At 37.7% G+C, this 13322-nt stretch overlaps 1 protein-coding gene across 1 annotated transcript in view; it reads left to right on the top strand.

The window, feature by feature from the left end:
- Positions 1–11533, top strand: part of LOC106876139 (transmembrane protein 128) — a 31970-nt gene extending 20437 nt beyond the window's left edge. Inside the window, exons 2-4 of the mRNA XM_014924562.3 lie at positions 4013–4196; positions 6023–6190; positions 10676–11533. Coding sequence (XP_014780048.1) covers positions 4013–4196; positions 6023–6190; positions 10676–10781 — 458 coding nt within the window. The 3' untranslated portion in view covers positions 10782–11533. The remainder of the gene's footprint in view (positions 1–4012; positions 4197–6022; positions 6191–10675) is intronic.
- The last annotated feature ends 1789 nt before the right edge of the window (positions 11534–13322 follow it).

Raw genomic sequence — 13322 nt, forward strand, 5'->3', positions numbered from 1 at the left:
ACAAACACACCCACAGATTTCCACATATGTGGTAGATTATCTGAATTTCATACTATTAGGTATCCATCACAGCTGGTCTTAAAAATTTATATGTGTGCATCCTCTCCCTGACTTATGGTCTCTTAGACCAGTGCTTCTCAAACTATCTGATGTGGCATACCGGCAGTTTTTTTTTCCAGTGTGCCAGGGACCGGTAATATTTCTTAGTAATATTAATTTATACCCGAACCAATATATATAATGAATATAATAAAAGTTGACAATTTCTTTATCTTATATTTATTTTGTAAACAAATAATACAGTAATAATAAGCTGATAAGTTGTTTACTGCAGTGCATAAGACAAAATTACTGAAATTATGCTATTGTTTCTTTCTTTTCTGGAAACTCGCTGCGTACCGACAGCTGATGGCTTGCAGACCGGCACCAGTCCGCGGACCACCACTTTAAGTAGCACTGTCTTAGATGACTCAAACACATTTGTGATTGTGTCTTTGTATTGCTAAAGGGGACAGTATTAAAATGACCCCCATTGGAATATGTATTCATAGAGGCAATGCTTGATTTGGTGGCAGTATCTAAATCTGCACATAGATAACAGTTAGGTTTAAAAAATATAAGGAAGAATGAAGTGTGATATTTTTGTAGACATGAGCATTGTTGGAGGTGACAGCAAGTATGTCACTGATGTATAGGAATAAGTATGGAAATAAAATCAGACTTTGGTGCACACCTGAGTTGACTGTTGATTAGAAAGAGCTCCATCAGCAAATATTAGTTTTATTTGAGTGGAAACCTCCAATCCAAAAGATGAGAGATGGAAAGAAGCATTAGGAAAATAGTTTTGAATTTTTCACATACCAAACACAGATACCTTACTAATGTCAAGCACATGTTTACTCCAATTTTTTTGAGGGTGAGTGTCTTGGGGTGTAATATAGGAAGAAAAGTAAATCTTCAAGAGATCTGGTTGATAATGGCTGTCTCCTTTACTTTTGAGATGTTGAAAGTGAGAATGATCAGTCAACAGTTAGCAAAGTCAGAGAGGTTACTTCTCTTGGGAATGGAATAATGTAGCATTTCTCCAAAGATTAGGATAAATTCTTGTTTAGAAAGAGACTTTGTTGGAAACAGAGGCTAGATTTTTGAGTGCATTTTTAGAGCTAGTAGAAAGGACATCATCAGGAGTGGTGGCCTTGTTAACTTGAAGTGACTGGAGGTTCTTTCACAAGTGGCATTTATGTGTAGTTGGTGGTGAGCCTGGTAGAGTGAAGAGGGAAAGGAGGAGTTTTACCTGGTGTTTGCAGTTTGGTGTTGGATGCAAATAGGGAATTCTTCATGGTTGTGAATTGGAGCAAAGGGAGATTCTATAAAGTCAGTAGAGATTCATTTGGCAAAGGACTAAGAACAGACATTGGCTTCAGTTGGGGATGTAGGAGAGATTGTGACCCACGAAAGCATACTTTGTGTCTTTGAGGATGGTGTAAAAGCACTATAGTTTGTAGTGGTGGGTGATATTCCAAGCATTGTAGACTTGTGTTCTTTGTTTAAACTGCTGCAGCAACACAGCTATGGATGATCTACATGTGGAAGATTTATTTGAAGTTATGGTTTTGGGTACATATGGGATGTTGAAGGACTTGCTTATAAGGATAGTTTCAGTTGTTTGCATAGCTATCTTGGATGGGTATTGGGTGATGTACATGTACTGCCAGGGATTGTTAGTATTAGGACTAGCAGAGCACTGATGAGTTGACTGATTTGAAGCACCATAGGATTTGGAAAACAAAAGGAGTCTTTGCATAATATGTAGATGTGTGGCTGGTGATTAAGATAAAGCAGGTGAATGACTTGATAGGTACAAAGAATGATGGTTGATAGATTCTGGTTTTGGAAATGAGAAAGAGATCAAGGTTCTTTGCTATGAAAGTACATTTATCAGGACAGGAGTACTTGTAGGAAATGGAACTAAGTGTTGTAAAGAGGTGAGGATTGCAAAATAAATCAGTTTCTGAACTTACAGCATCAGTTTGGTGCAAGAGTTAAGAGTGGCAGATGTTGAGGTCACTGTGGATGAAAGTATGGGATGAAGTGAGGGTATGTCTTTGATACAGAAAGAGTTATGGTCAAAAAACTATTAGTGGTTGGAGGAATCAGAGAGTAGTAGAGGAAACTTTATATCAACTAAAAAATGGAACTTCACACCTGAGTAATTAGAAATCCTTTCTACTGATATTCAGGTAAGAGAGGCAAGTGGCAGGAGATGTAGAATCAACATGTGTGCAGATACTATTTATTCAAGTGAAATTTAAATAAAACCCACTTTTCCACCTGGATTTTCGCAGCACAGACTTCCAGTTATTCTGGGTCAGTTTCTCTTCATCTAAGTTGAACTGCTGTCTCTGCTGCTTTTTGAACCCCTTTAACCACCACCACTTGTTTGATTATCTCATTCTACACTGAAAATATCTTAATTACTTCACCTGTCTAAGTCATCATCCTTAATACTTCAGTGTATACACAACTTGTCTTTGCTCTCACTCCAATGTTGCTAGCCTAGAAGGTGAATCATTTGCATTCTGATTTGTCCGCATCAGTTTCAACATCTCCCTGTTTCCCTGACTTACTGACACATCAAATATCTTTCAACTCTTTCTCAATTCTGAAGCCAAACTTCAGTATCTGCACTCATTGAATTATCTGACCACTGCTTACCTAATCTAGGCAAGACACTTCACCTTTTCTTGCTGCACAACATACCCTAGCCCTTGAATTTGCTACTACTTGTCACAACTGGTTTGAGTTTTGCCAATTCTTTGTTAACTGTCCCTGGAAACAAATGTCCTTCACCTGATTCATCTCAGTAACTGAGCAAGTTACCCAAACCATTTTCTTTAGTAGGTTCTTCACATCTCACAGAAAACCAAAGCTCATAATCATAAAACCCACAAATGGTTCACTAATAACAGTAGCACAGACAAAGAACACTAGTGGGAGTCATCCATTCACACAACTGACCAGGCTATCAGATGTTGTTATACATTGCTGGTCACTATGTCTTTTTGTATTGTTTTAGCCTCCAAATGATGCCACCCTGCTGGCTAGGTGAGCAGGCCAGCATTCTTCCCTGATCAAAAGTGGACTGGAGCAATGTGAAATGAAGTGTTTTGCTCGAGAATGCAATGCGCCACCCAATTAGGAAATTGAACCCATGATCTAGCAGCCATGAGTGCAACAGCCTAACCACTATTTCTACTAAATGTCAGGCATTAACCCACTCCGCAAAGCATACAAAATAAATAACCATCAAAAATGCAAAAGGTGCACAACTTGTGAGTTTTCTCACCCCTCATATTATTGCAGAATTTTGAATCCTATTTCTTGCTTCCCAAATAAAATGGCCCTACAAGTAACCATATGTTGGTCAATTTTCTTCTAGCTCTACATTGCATGCACACAAATTTTGTTAATGTTCTACACATGCAAAAACCTTCATAGTCACTTGAAGCTAACAAGGTAATAGATTCTAATGGTCCTGCTTCCATTACCCTCAAACTGTTGGATTCAAAGCCAGTTCCTATCCTGATCAACTTCAGTCTTTCTCTATCACTACACACACACACACACACACACACACGCACACGCACAGAGGAAGAGACAGACAGAGAGAGAGTAGAAATTGATATCTGCTTATTACCTTACAAATATGGTAAACTGAAGGATATGAAAATAAATTCTTAGGGAACTCCTCCTTTGAAGAGGCTTCCCTGGGAATGTTACATGTGATAAACACATGTAACATTCCCAGGTAATGCTATACCTCTTTCTTTAAAGCTAAATTATCTCTGGCATGCAGAATTAAAACACCCAGTTAAATGATTGCAGAAGATATTAACTCCTAATATACAAACTGAAAAGCATTTTAATCTGTTAGCTATTTTGATCCTATTTGTCAAACATTTTGGAACTCTGTTGAAATATGTTACAAAGAACTGAGATCTTTCCTTTCTAGGTTCCCTGGCTTCACAGTCCCTACCTGAAGAGGCACAGAGAAGTTTAGATAATCAGTATAAACAGACCATAGAGAAAAAATCTCCATATTCTATCTGGAATGTTATGTGGTTGCTTACAGCTATGGCAACATTTTACTACTCTGACTTCTATCCAGCATTACTGTATGACACACGCATAAACAGGTAAGTGGTGCATACTAATTGTTTAACTGTATTACTTTTACTACACAAGGACCTTATAGTTGCTGTACACAACAGAGTCATAACTTGGTGACTGACTTGAGGACAAAAATTGCCGTGCTATATATGACACTCTGACCATTGCCAACAGATATCACACTGGAATTGCTCTCAAGAGAAAGAAAACATAAACTTTTGCTTCTAGTAAAAAGGTTACAAAGGCCAGGCAGGATTGAAGAAAGCAGTCCTGAAACATCAGTCTACTTCCAGTCAGAATATTGAAAGCAACCTTGGTTCATCTAAAGTCCTACTTGATGAATCATACAAGGAGGCACTAGAAGCACACATTCAATCCAAAACTGATGAACTCAACAGCTCCCTCCAACTGAGAACAAGCACACCACTACCTGGGCAGTTCTTAGGGAACTTACCAACAAGAGAACTTGTGATCTACATTGTTGAGTGGGGAAACCATTGTGTTTTCATCACTTTAATAAATTGCAACTTGGTAACACAGAGCTACACAATATGAAACTTGCTGATGATCCTCTCTCCAATCACAAAGTAGAAGATAGTCTACCAGTCCAGACTGGCCCAGTTACCATAGAACTTAAAACTACCTAAAAAATGTTAAGAAACAAGACACCAGGTTAGATAACATCCCAGCCATTATCCAGAAAAGGAGCTCAGAATCTTCAAGATCAGACCAAGAACAGAGTCTTGGGGGATACCAGATGAACTGGTAAAAGAATAATGGCTATTTAAATGCTTCATTCGTCCAGAAAAGTTTCAAGAATCTTAAGAATCCTTCCAGAAATTCAATGACTTAAGCTTGTGGTGGAGATCAGTATGTCAAATTCTTTGAATATGTAAAGAGCAACAATATTTGTCTCACCACAATTATCTAAAGTATTGTAGAACATTCACCATCAAAAGATCATCAGTAGTGTGAAAAATAATTTCATTAATGAAGGCTTCTACTGCTTACAGTGGTAAACTGCAGTGATCATGGATACCAAATAATGCTGGTGGCAGGGCACAAACCAGCCAGTAGTTCATTTTATCAGCTTCCCTGTCTATATTCTTAGTAAAATTTTGGACTTTTGTAAAAAAAAAAAAAAAAAGGGGTTTATAATCTGATTCATAATTTTGACCTTCATCCCAAGCATTATAATTGAAATTGGGTAGACAGAAATTTGTTGGATGTACTGCATGGAAACCTTGTCACATTTTGTGTTAAAATAATCCAAACTGCAAATTACATTAAGAGTACACATATCTGGAAAACTCAGCTGCTTACACATTTAACCAGTAAGAAGTTGCAGTTGATCAAACAACTGAATGTGCATCATCAAAATCAACTGGGGATCTATCACTTTCAACCTTCACAAATAAAAACAAATCTTTTTCCATATACAGAAGAAGAAAAATTTGGTTCAATGTGAAAAGTAGTAAATGGATCTTAGACCTATCTACTGGATGGAACTGCTTTCATTTTCATCTCTAATGGTTTGTGACAAATATTGATATTATAACTCTTTCTTTCTAAAATAAACTTGATACTACATTACCTGAGAAATCATAGCCTTTTGAAATAGGAAACTAGTATGAGGCTCTGTTGGCATGGAACCTCAGCTTAAAGAAACAATGAAGTTGTAATGTTCATGTCATATCCAGGAAATTTCTGGCTATTAAAACTTAATGGCCATATTAATATGAAGGAAGATGGTCAAAAGTTATGTAGATCCATTGTATTTGCACAACTGTAGATACAGGATATTAATTTGGTCACCAGGATGGTATTAAGGTATTCTTCTCTTTTCCAACAGATTCTGGCTCAATCTTGGTGCTTTGCTTATTGGGGTGAATATTACAATTGGTGCCTTCCTCATCTTATGGACTAGTTGCATCAAGAAGATATCATCCGATGAATGGGAAAGACAGTACCCAGCTGCTATTCCAACTGCAACAGCTTCCTTTATCATTGGAGCTGTATGGTAAGTATTTAATCCTCCACTTTACATCCCACAGGATTTAACCACAGAACAAACTTGTGATTTCCTTGTTCTTGCTTACTTCAGTTGGTTTATTTATGTATTTTTTGGTTCATTTATTTTCAAGTCCATCTCACTGTGGTGGAAATAAACCAGAAAATGGTGCTGTGCTATTGGTTCCGCTATAATGAAGCAAAACCATATGATGATCAGTAAAGAAACATCCAATTTTAGTGCTAGGTTAACTAGGTCATTGAGAGCTAAATGCTATCTACAGATGTAACTCTAGTGCTAGTATCAGGATATGTCAGTCCATTAGCTAATTGTTTGAATTCTATCAACTTGGCCTTTTTAGACATTTTTATAATGTTCTTACTCACATAACTTTTCAGATGAGCATGTACTGCATTGAGAGTAGGAAGTACAGGTCTTGACAATTTTTTTACAAAAGGAAAAAGGTTTACAAAAAATGTTTAGCCAGTATAGTTTGCATAGTTAGAAATAAAATGAGCTGAGGGTACTAACTCAAATAGACTAATGAATAAATTTGGAAAGTTAAATCAAAGACTGATGCACTGAATATCATAATTAAAAAAAAAAATCTTTTATTCATTGGAATTTCATTTTTAGAAAGAAAATTAAATCCTTGTTAACAGACCAAGAAATATAGAATTAATCTCTAAAATTAATTTGTATACTTAGATGAAAGTAAGTCTGATCTTGGTCAAACTGTTCCTGTAGTATAAGGGCCCAATAGATATCATCATCATCATCACCATCATTTAACGTCTGTTTTCCATGCTGGCATGGGTTGGATGGTTCGACTGGAGTCTGGGAAGCCAGGAGGCTGCACCAGGCCCCAATCTGATCTGGCAGTGTTTCTACAGCTGGATGCCTTTCCTAATGCCAACCACTCCAAGAGTGGGTGCTTTTTACATGCCACCGGCACAGGGGCCAGAGGAGCTGGCATTGACCACGATCGGATGGTGCTTTTTACGTGCCACCTGCACGGGGGTCACAACTGCAATTTCCATTTGATTGTAATTTGATTTGATTCTGATACTGATGTTGATGTACTTGACTCAATAGGTCTCCAAGCATGGCATGTCGCCCTACGATCCAAGGTACTTTTGAGTGGGCTGGTTATGCAACATTGATGTAGGTTACAGCTGTGGACTCACTTTATTTGCCGGGTCTTCTCAGTCACAGCATACCTCCAGAGGTCTCGGTCTTTTGTCATTGCCTCTGTGAGGCCCAACATTTGAAGGTCATGCTTCATCAGCTCATCCCATGTCTTCCTGGGTCTCCCTCTACCCCGGATACCTTCCACTGTTTGAGAATGGCACCTCTTCACACAGCTCTCCTCGTCCATCCACAGTACATGACCATACCAATGCAAACGTCTCTCTTGCATGCCACATCCAATACTTCTTATGTCCAACATTTCTCTCAGGGCGCTTACACTCTGTCGTGTGTACACACTGACATTACACATCCAGCGGATCATGCTAGCTTCATTTCTTTCGAGCCTACTCATGTCTTCAGCAGTCACGGCCCATGTTTTGCTGCCATGAAGCATGGTAGTTCACACACATGCATCGTACAATCTACCTTTCACTCTGAGCGAGAGGCCCTTTGTCACCAGTAGGGGTAGAAGCTTTCTGAACTTTGCCCAGGCTATTCTTATTCTAGTGGTAACACTCTCTGAGCATCCACCTCCACTACAGACTTGGTCCCCTAGGTAGTGGAAGCTATCAACTACTTCTAGTTTCTTTCCCTGGCATGTGATGGAGTCTGTTTTCTGAGCATCTGTGGTGTTTATTGCCCCTGTGCATCTGCTGCACATGAAAGCTATCTTCCCGGTTAATCTTCCTTTGATGTTGCTGCACCTCTTATATGTCCATAGCTTACACTGGGTACGTCTCATGGAGTTTCTACCTACACCTTTTCTACAGATCGAGCAGGGCCACCTACCTGAAGGGGTGTGTGATGTGTTTGCCTTCTTACTTACTAGAACTTTGGTCTTTGCAACATTGACTCTAAGGCCCTTCAATTCTAAACCTTGCTTCCATACATGAAATTTCTTCTCTAGTTCTGGTAGTGATTCTGCTATGAGGGCCAGGTCATCCGCATAGAAGAGCTGCCAGGGACAACCTGTCTTGAATTCCTCTGTTATTGCCTGGAGGGCTATAATGAATAAGAGGAGGCTGATCCTTGGTGGACCCCTACTTCTACTTCCATATTTTCCCCCTTCCCTGCAAACAAACATCAGACTTCTCATCCTCTAACCATGTAAATTAACTTTGAGAGATAATTTTGAATTTATTATTTGAAAGTTGCTTACTAGAGTTTTGCTATCTTTTTTGAAATCAAAAGGAAATTTCAATTAAGTATTTATTGTATTCAATATTCAATACATTGTAATTTAATTATCCAGATTTCTGCCATTGGCTCATTTGTATTATTTCTCTTACCAGTAATGTTGCTTGCCTGTTGTTTTTCATTTCCTTCTTGTTATATGAAAAGTAAAACATTTATTAATTCTAAGAACATGCATTTAGCCTTGCTCTACAATAATTTAATCCTCATTGAGAATGTTGAATTATCAACAGAATGATCATGATTTTTATTTAGTTGTATCTAAATCTAAGTTGTAGTACTGATTCTTTAGAAGTTGTCATCCCAAATTATTTCAAAGAAAGATTAAATCTATATATAAAAAAATGTGATAGCCAGCAGGAAAGGTTGCCTTGAACTGATTAGATCCTTGATTCTTAACCAGGAATTGAAACCTCAGCTCAGTTTCGATGTTTCTGCAAGCCTCTTTCCTTTGTTCTTAAGAGTTCACACTCAGAAATCTATGAGAATTAGCTGTCACTATCCTCAACATTTGAGGTAAAACTCCATTCGACTCAGATAAACCTATTTGCTTCCTCTACTTTTAACTTTCAAATGGGTATAAATTCAAATTCTCTCTGAGATTTTCAGACAGTTCCGTCTTTATTCTTAGACAGTCTACTTCTGTCACTTTCTAGCACCTACACTGAGATACACACTAACTTTTCTGATGTATCACTGTTATTATCATCCTTCTTGCACTTGAAAATAGCCAACTGCTACAGGCTTTTATATATTATATGTCTAACTTGAAGTTGTAGAAGACAAATCAGTATGGCTGAATAAATCTGTGATAAGTTATTTTTCCCTTTGTCAAATTATTTCGGTACCATATCTTATTGCCCCACACAGCCTTCCCTAAGCCTATCACCAATACAAATCACCTCTATAGTCATTACACCCTTTTTTTGGAAGGTATAGACTATAGCATGTGTTCAATGATTGGAGTAGATTTCTGCAGAGAGAAAAAGGAGAAATTGATAATCTTTGGATACACTGTTTAAGTTTTTGGATGGGTCTTGGGTGATAAGAAAAACATTTTGATCAAATCTTGGCTGTAACTCAAAGAACAGAGTCTAAAACAAAGGAATGCAATATATTGTGTAGAATTCAAAATCTATGATGAAGCTATAGTAGCTTAATACAACAAGTTGATATAATGATCATCATCATCATCATCATCGTTTAACGTCCGCTTTCCATGCTAGCATGGGTTGGACGATTTGACTGAGGACTGGTGAAACCGGATGGCAACACCAGGCTCCAGTCTGATTTGGCAGAGTTTCTACAGCTGGATGCCCTTCCTAACGCCAACCACTCAGAGAGTGTAGTGGGTGCTTTTACGTGTCACCCGCACGAAAACGGCCACGCTCGAAATGGTGTCTTTTATGTGCCACCCGCACAAGCCAGTCCAGGGGCACTGGCAACGATCTCGCTCGAAAATCCTACAGGAGCCAGTCAGGCGGTACTGGCAACGGCCACGCTCAAAATGGTGCATCTCATGTGCCACCCGCACAAGAACCAGTCCAGGGGCACTGGCAACGATCTTACTTGGCTTGCCGGGTCTTCTCACGCACAGCCCATTTCCAAAGGTCTCGGTCCGTAGTCATCGCCTCGGTGAGGCCCAATGTACGAAGGTCTTGCCTCACCACCTCAGCCCAGGTCTTCCTGGGCCTACCTCTTCCACGGGTTCCCTCAACTGTTAGGGTGTGGCACTTTTTCACGCAGCTATCCTCCTCCATTCTCACCACATGTCCATACCAGCGCAATCGTCTCTCTTGCACGCCACAACTGATGCTTCTAATGTTCAGCTTTTCTCTCAAGATACTTACACTCTGACGGGTATTCACATTGACATTACACATCCAACGGAGCATACTGGCTTCATTCCTTGCGAGCTTACGTATGTCCTCAGCAGTTACAGCCCATGTTTCACTGCCATGTAGCATGGTAAATGCACTAAGGTATCAACAAAGAAGAATAGGTTCATTTCTTGTTTTATTTGCTTTAATGATTGTTTTGAATATTTACACACTGATTAAAGGGATATTTTTTAATGTTTATTTCTTTCTCTCATTATATCTATTTCAGTGTCACAATTGGTCTTTGGCCAGTATGGAGCATCCTTACTCCATTGATCCTCTTCCTCATTTTCATGGGATTTGTGGTTATTGTTGCCGTGATACCAAATTTCTAAAACATTGCCACCCACTCTCAACATTTATTGGAGAATCATTCCATGGAGGAGGACATATTTGTGGTATGAGCATCTTTACCTGACAAAAAGAAATCAGTACCTAGTGCCTTGGTGAAGTTTAAAACCCCATTGGATTAAACCGTTATTCTCTGATGTGTAATTTTTTTTCCTTGCCTACACTGGTGACATTTACTGAAGTTCTAGGACCAGGTGTTGTTCACATGGTTCTTAAAGCAGTGTCTGTTATCTAATATTGCCAGAGTTTTTCATGAGTATTTATGATCCAGCTTAGCATCTGTTCTATGTAACTGAAGTGTTCTTTGACTGAATAGTATCTCAGTAACCTACATATAGTATCTGCATAACCTTTGTGGTCAATGATTATTTCCACCTCTATAAACATGTCTTAAAGACAAGTTAAGGTGGTTAACCTGATTATTTCATTATCTTAAACTTTTGAAACCACAACGGGAGCTTCTTTTGTAAGCAACAACTTTGTTAGAGGAGCTAACCCTTCTACATTGCCTTCCATGTATTTCTAATAATGATGTAAGGGTTTGACACTAAAATATCAATAGCTGGAGACCACTGACTTAGGAATTTCTCAGAAAAGATACGCACATACTGTTTCTCAAATTTGTTTTATGACAATGCTCTACTGTTGTACTACGCAGAGTTACTGCTAAGTTTATATTTGCTGCATAAGATAAAAAGAAAACAAGAAAAATTTAATAAATATTTTCTTTAACATCTTTGTTCTTTTTCTTGTGTTTTTATATTGCAATAGTAAATAGTCTTGTATAAATTATTAAAGTGTGTTTAGAGACTTTTTTTTTTAACTCAGTAAATGTTCTTGAAATGGGTCCAATATTTTTATGTTTCAGGTAAATGTGTATATTTTAAGACTGCAACATATATCAATATTAACTGTTTGGTTGTTTTATTAAGAAGTTTATCATGTCACAATATTTCACATACAGGCCTCAAATAGTGAGATTTTTTTTATATGCTATCATGTAATATATGAGAATGATTTTAATATTTTCATGGTTTCTCAATGTTACTTTCCACCTCAATGCTTTATCTAATTTCAGTGTATTTTTTTCTTTCATAAGAATTTTGTTTCAAATGTCAAGTATGACACAGAATTAAGAATATTTCTAAACTGTTGTGAAAAGTGTAGTGATGCATGTTACAAAAGTGATTGCTTCTAGATTATTTTTCTGTTTACTTTTCTTCACCAATCTGTTTACTGAAATTGGCCAGTAAATTGAGTGTATGTAATATTCTTATTTGACGATGTACACATATTTCTAGTTCACCCAAGCTTTATCATTCTTTCAAAATATATTGCCTTGGAAATGATCTGTTGAGAAACAGAAATTCATTGCAAGTGAACATTTGATGTTGAGTAATGATATAACGGAACACATTCGTAAAGATAATTTATATATAGTTTATATGATTATTATTTACACATTTATTGTGTAAATTATTAACTTACAACATTTTACTTTTTTTTTGAAAGGCAGTGATCACATGTGACAAACATGTTTCATTAAGGCAGGATGATACAGTTTATTTTGCCCATAAGGATAACATCTTAGGTGTAGCATGGCCTCATATGACTGAGTCATCAAATAATTCTATAAACACCTTTTATTCTCGGAAACAGAGGAGCTAAGCTACAATTGATAGTTAGTGATGTGCTGAGGACATTATTACTTGCAGCTGGAAAAGAAAATGCTGTTGTAGTTACAGATAAGGATGATTAAACTAAAAAACTAACACCCAGAGACTTAAAATAGATCCTACATTAATAACATAGTTGAGACTAGTTTATGGCTCTTGCAATACCAATGCAGGAATATAACCTTTGTTAGACTGAAGGGCTTAGCAAACCACTGTTTACATAATAAACATCATTTTGCCATTCCTGGGTAAACTGCATTGTATGTTAACGTACTTCTAATGGAAAGTGATCCAACACAATACCTTTGTTATCACTATAAGGCTAGTGGTAGTATTGGTTTTTTAGTACATGGATATTTTGCTGTCTGTTTCAGTGTGTTGCTCCATGTCTCCACATGGCTATCAATTATGTTCTTTCTCTTTGCAGAGCTGTATAGATTCACATAAAAAATTCATATAGGCGTAGGAGTGGCTGTGTGATTAGTAGCTTGCTTACCAACCACATGGTTCCGGGTTCAGTCCCACTGCGTGGCACCTTGGGCAAGTGTCTTCTACTATAGCCTCAGGCCGACCAAAGCCTTGTGAGTGGATTTGGTAGACGGAAACTGAAAGAAGCCTGTCGCATATATGTATATATATATATATATATATATATATATATATATATATATATATATATATATATGTATGTGTGTGTATATGTTTGTGTGTCTGTGTTTGTCCCCCCAACATCGTTTGACAACCGATGCAGTTTGGCAAAAGAAACCGATAGAATAAGTACTAGGCTTCCAAAGAATAAGTCCTGGGGTCAATTTGCTCGACTAAAAGCGCTGCTCCAGCATGGCCACA

This window comes from Octopus bimaculoides, chromosome 14 (genome assembly GCF_046866305.1).
Source record: "Octopus bimaculoides isolate indiv1 chromosome 14, ASM4686630v1, whole genome shotgun sequence".
Classification (NCBI taxonomy): domain Eukaryota; kingdom Metazoa; phylum Mollusca; class Cephalopoda; order Octopoda; family Octopodidae; genus Octopus; species Octopus bimaculoides.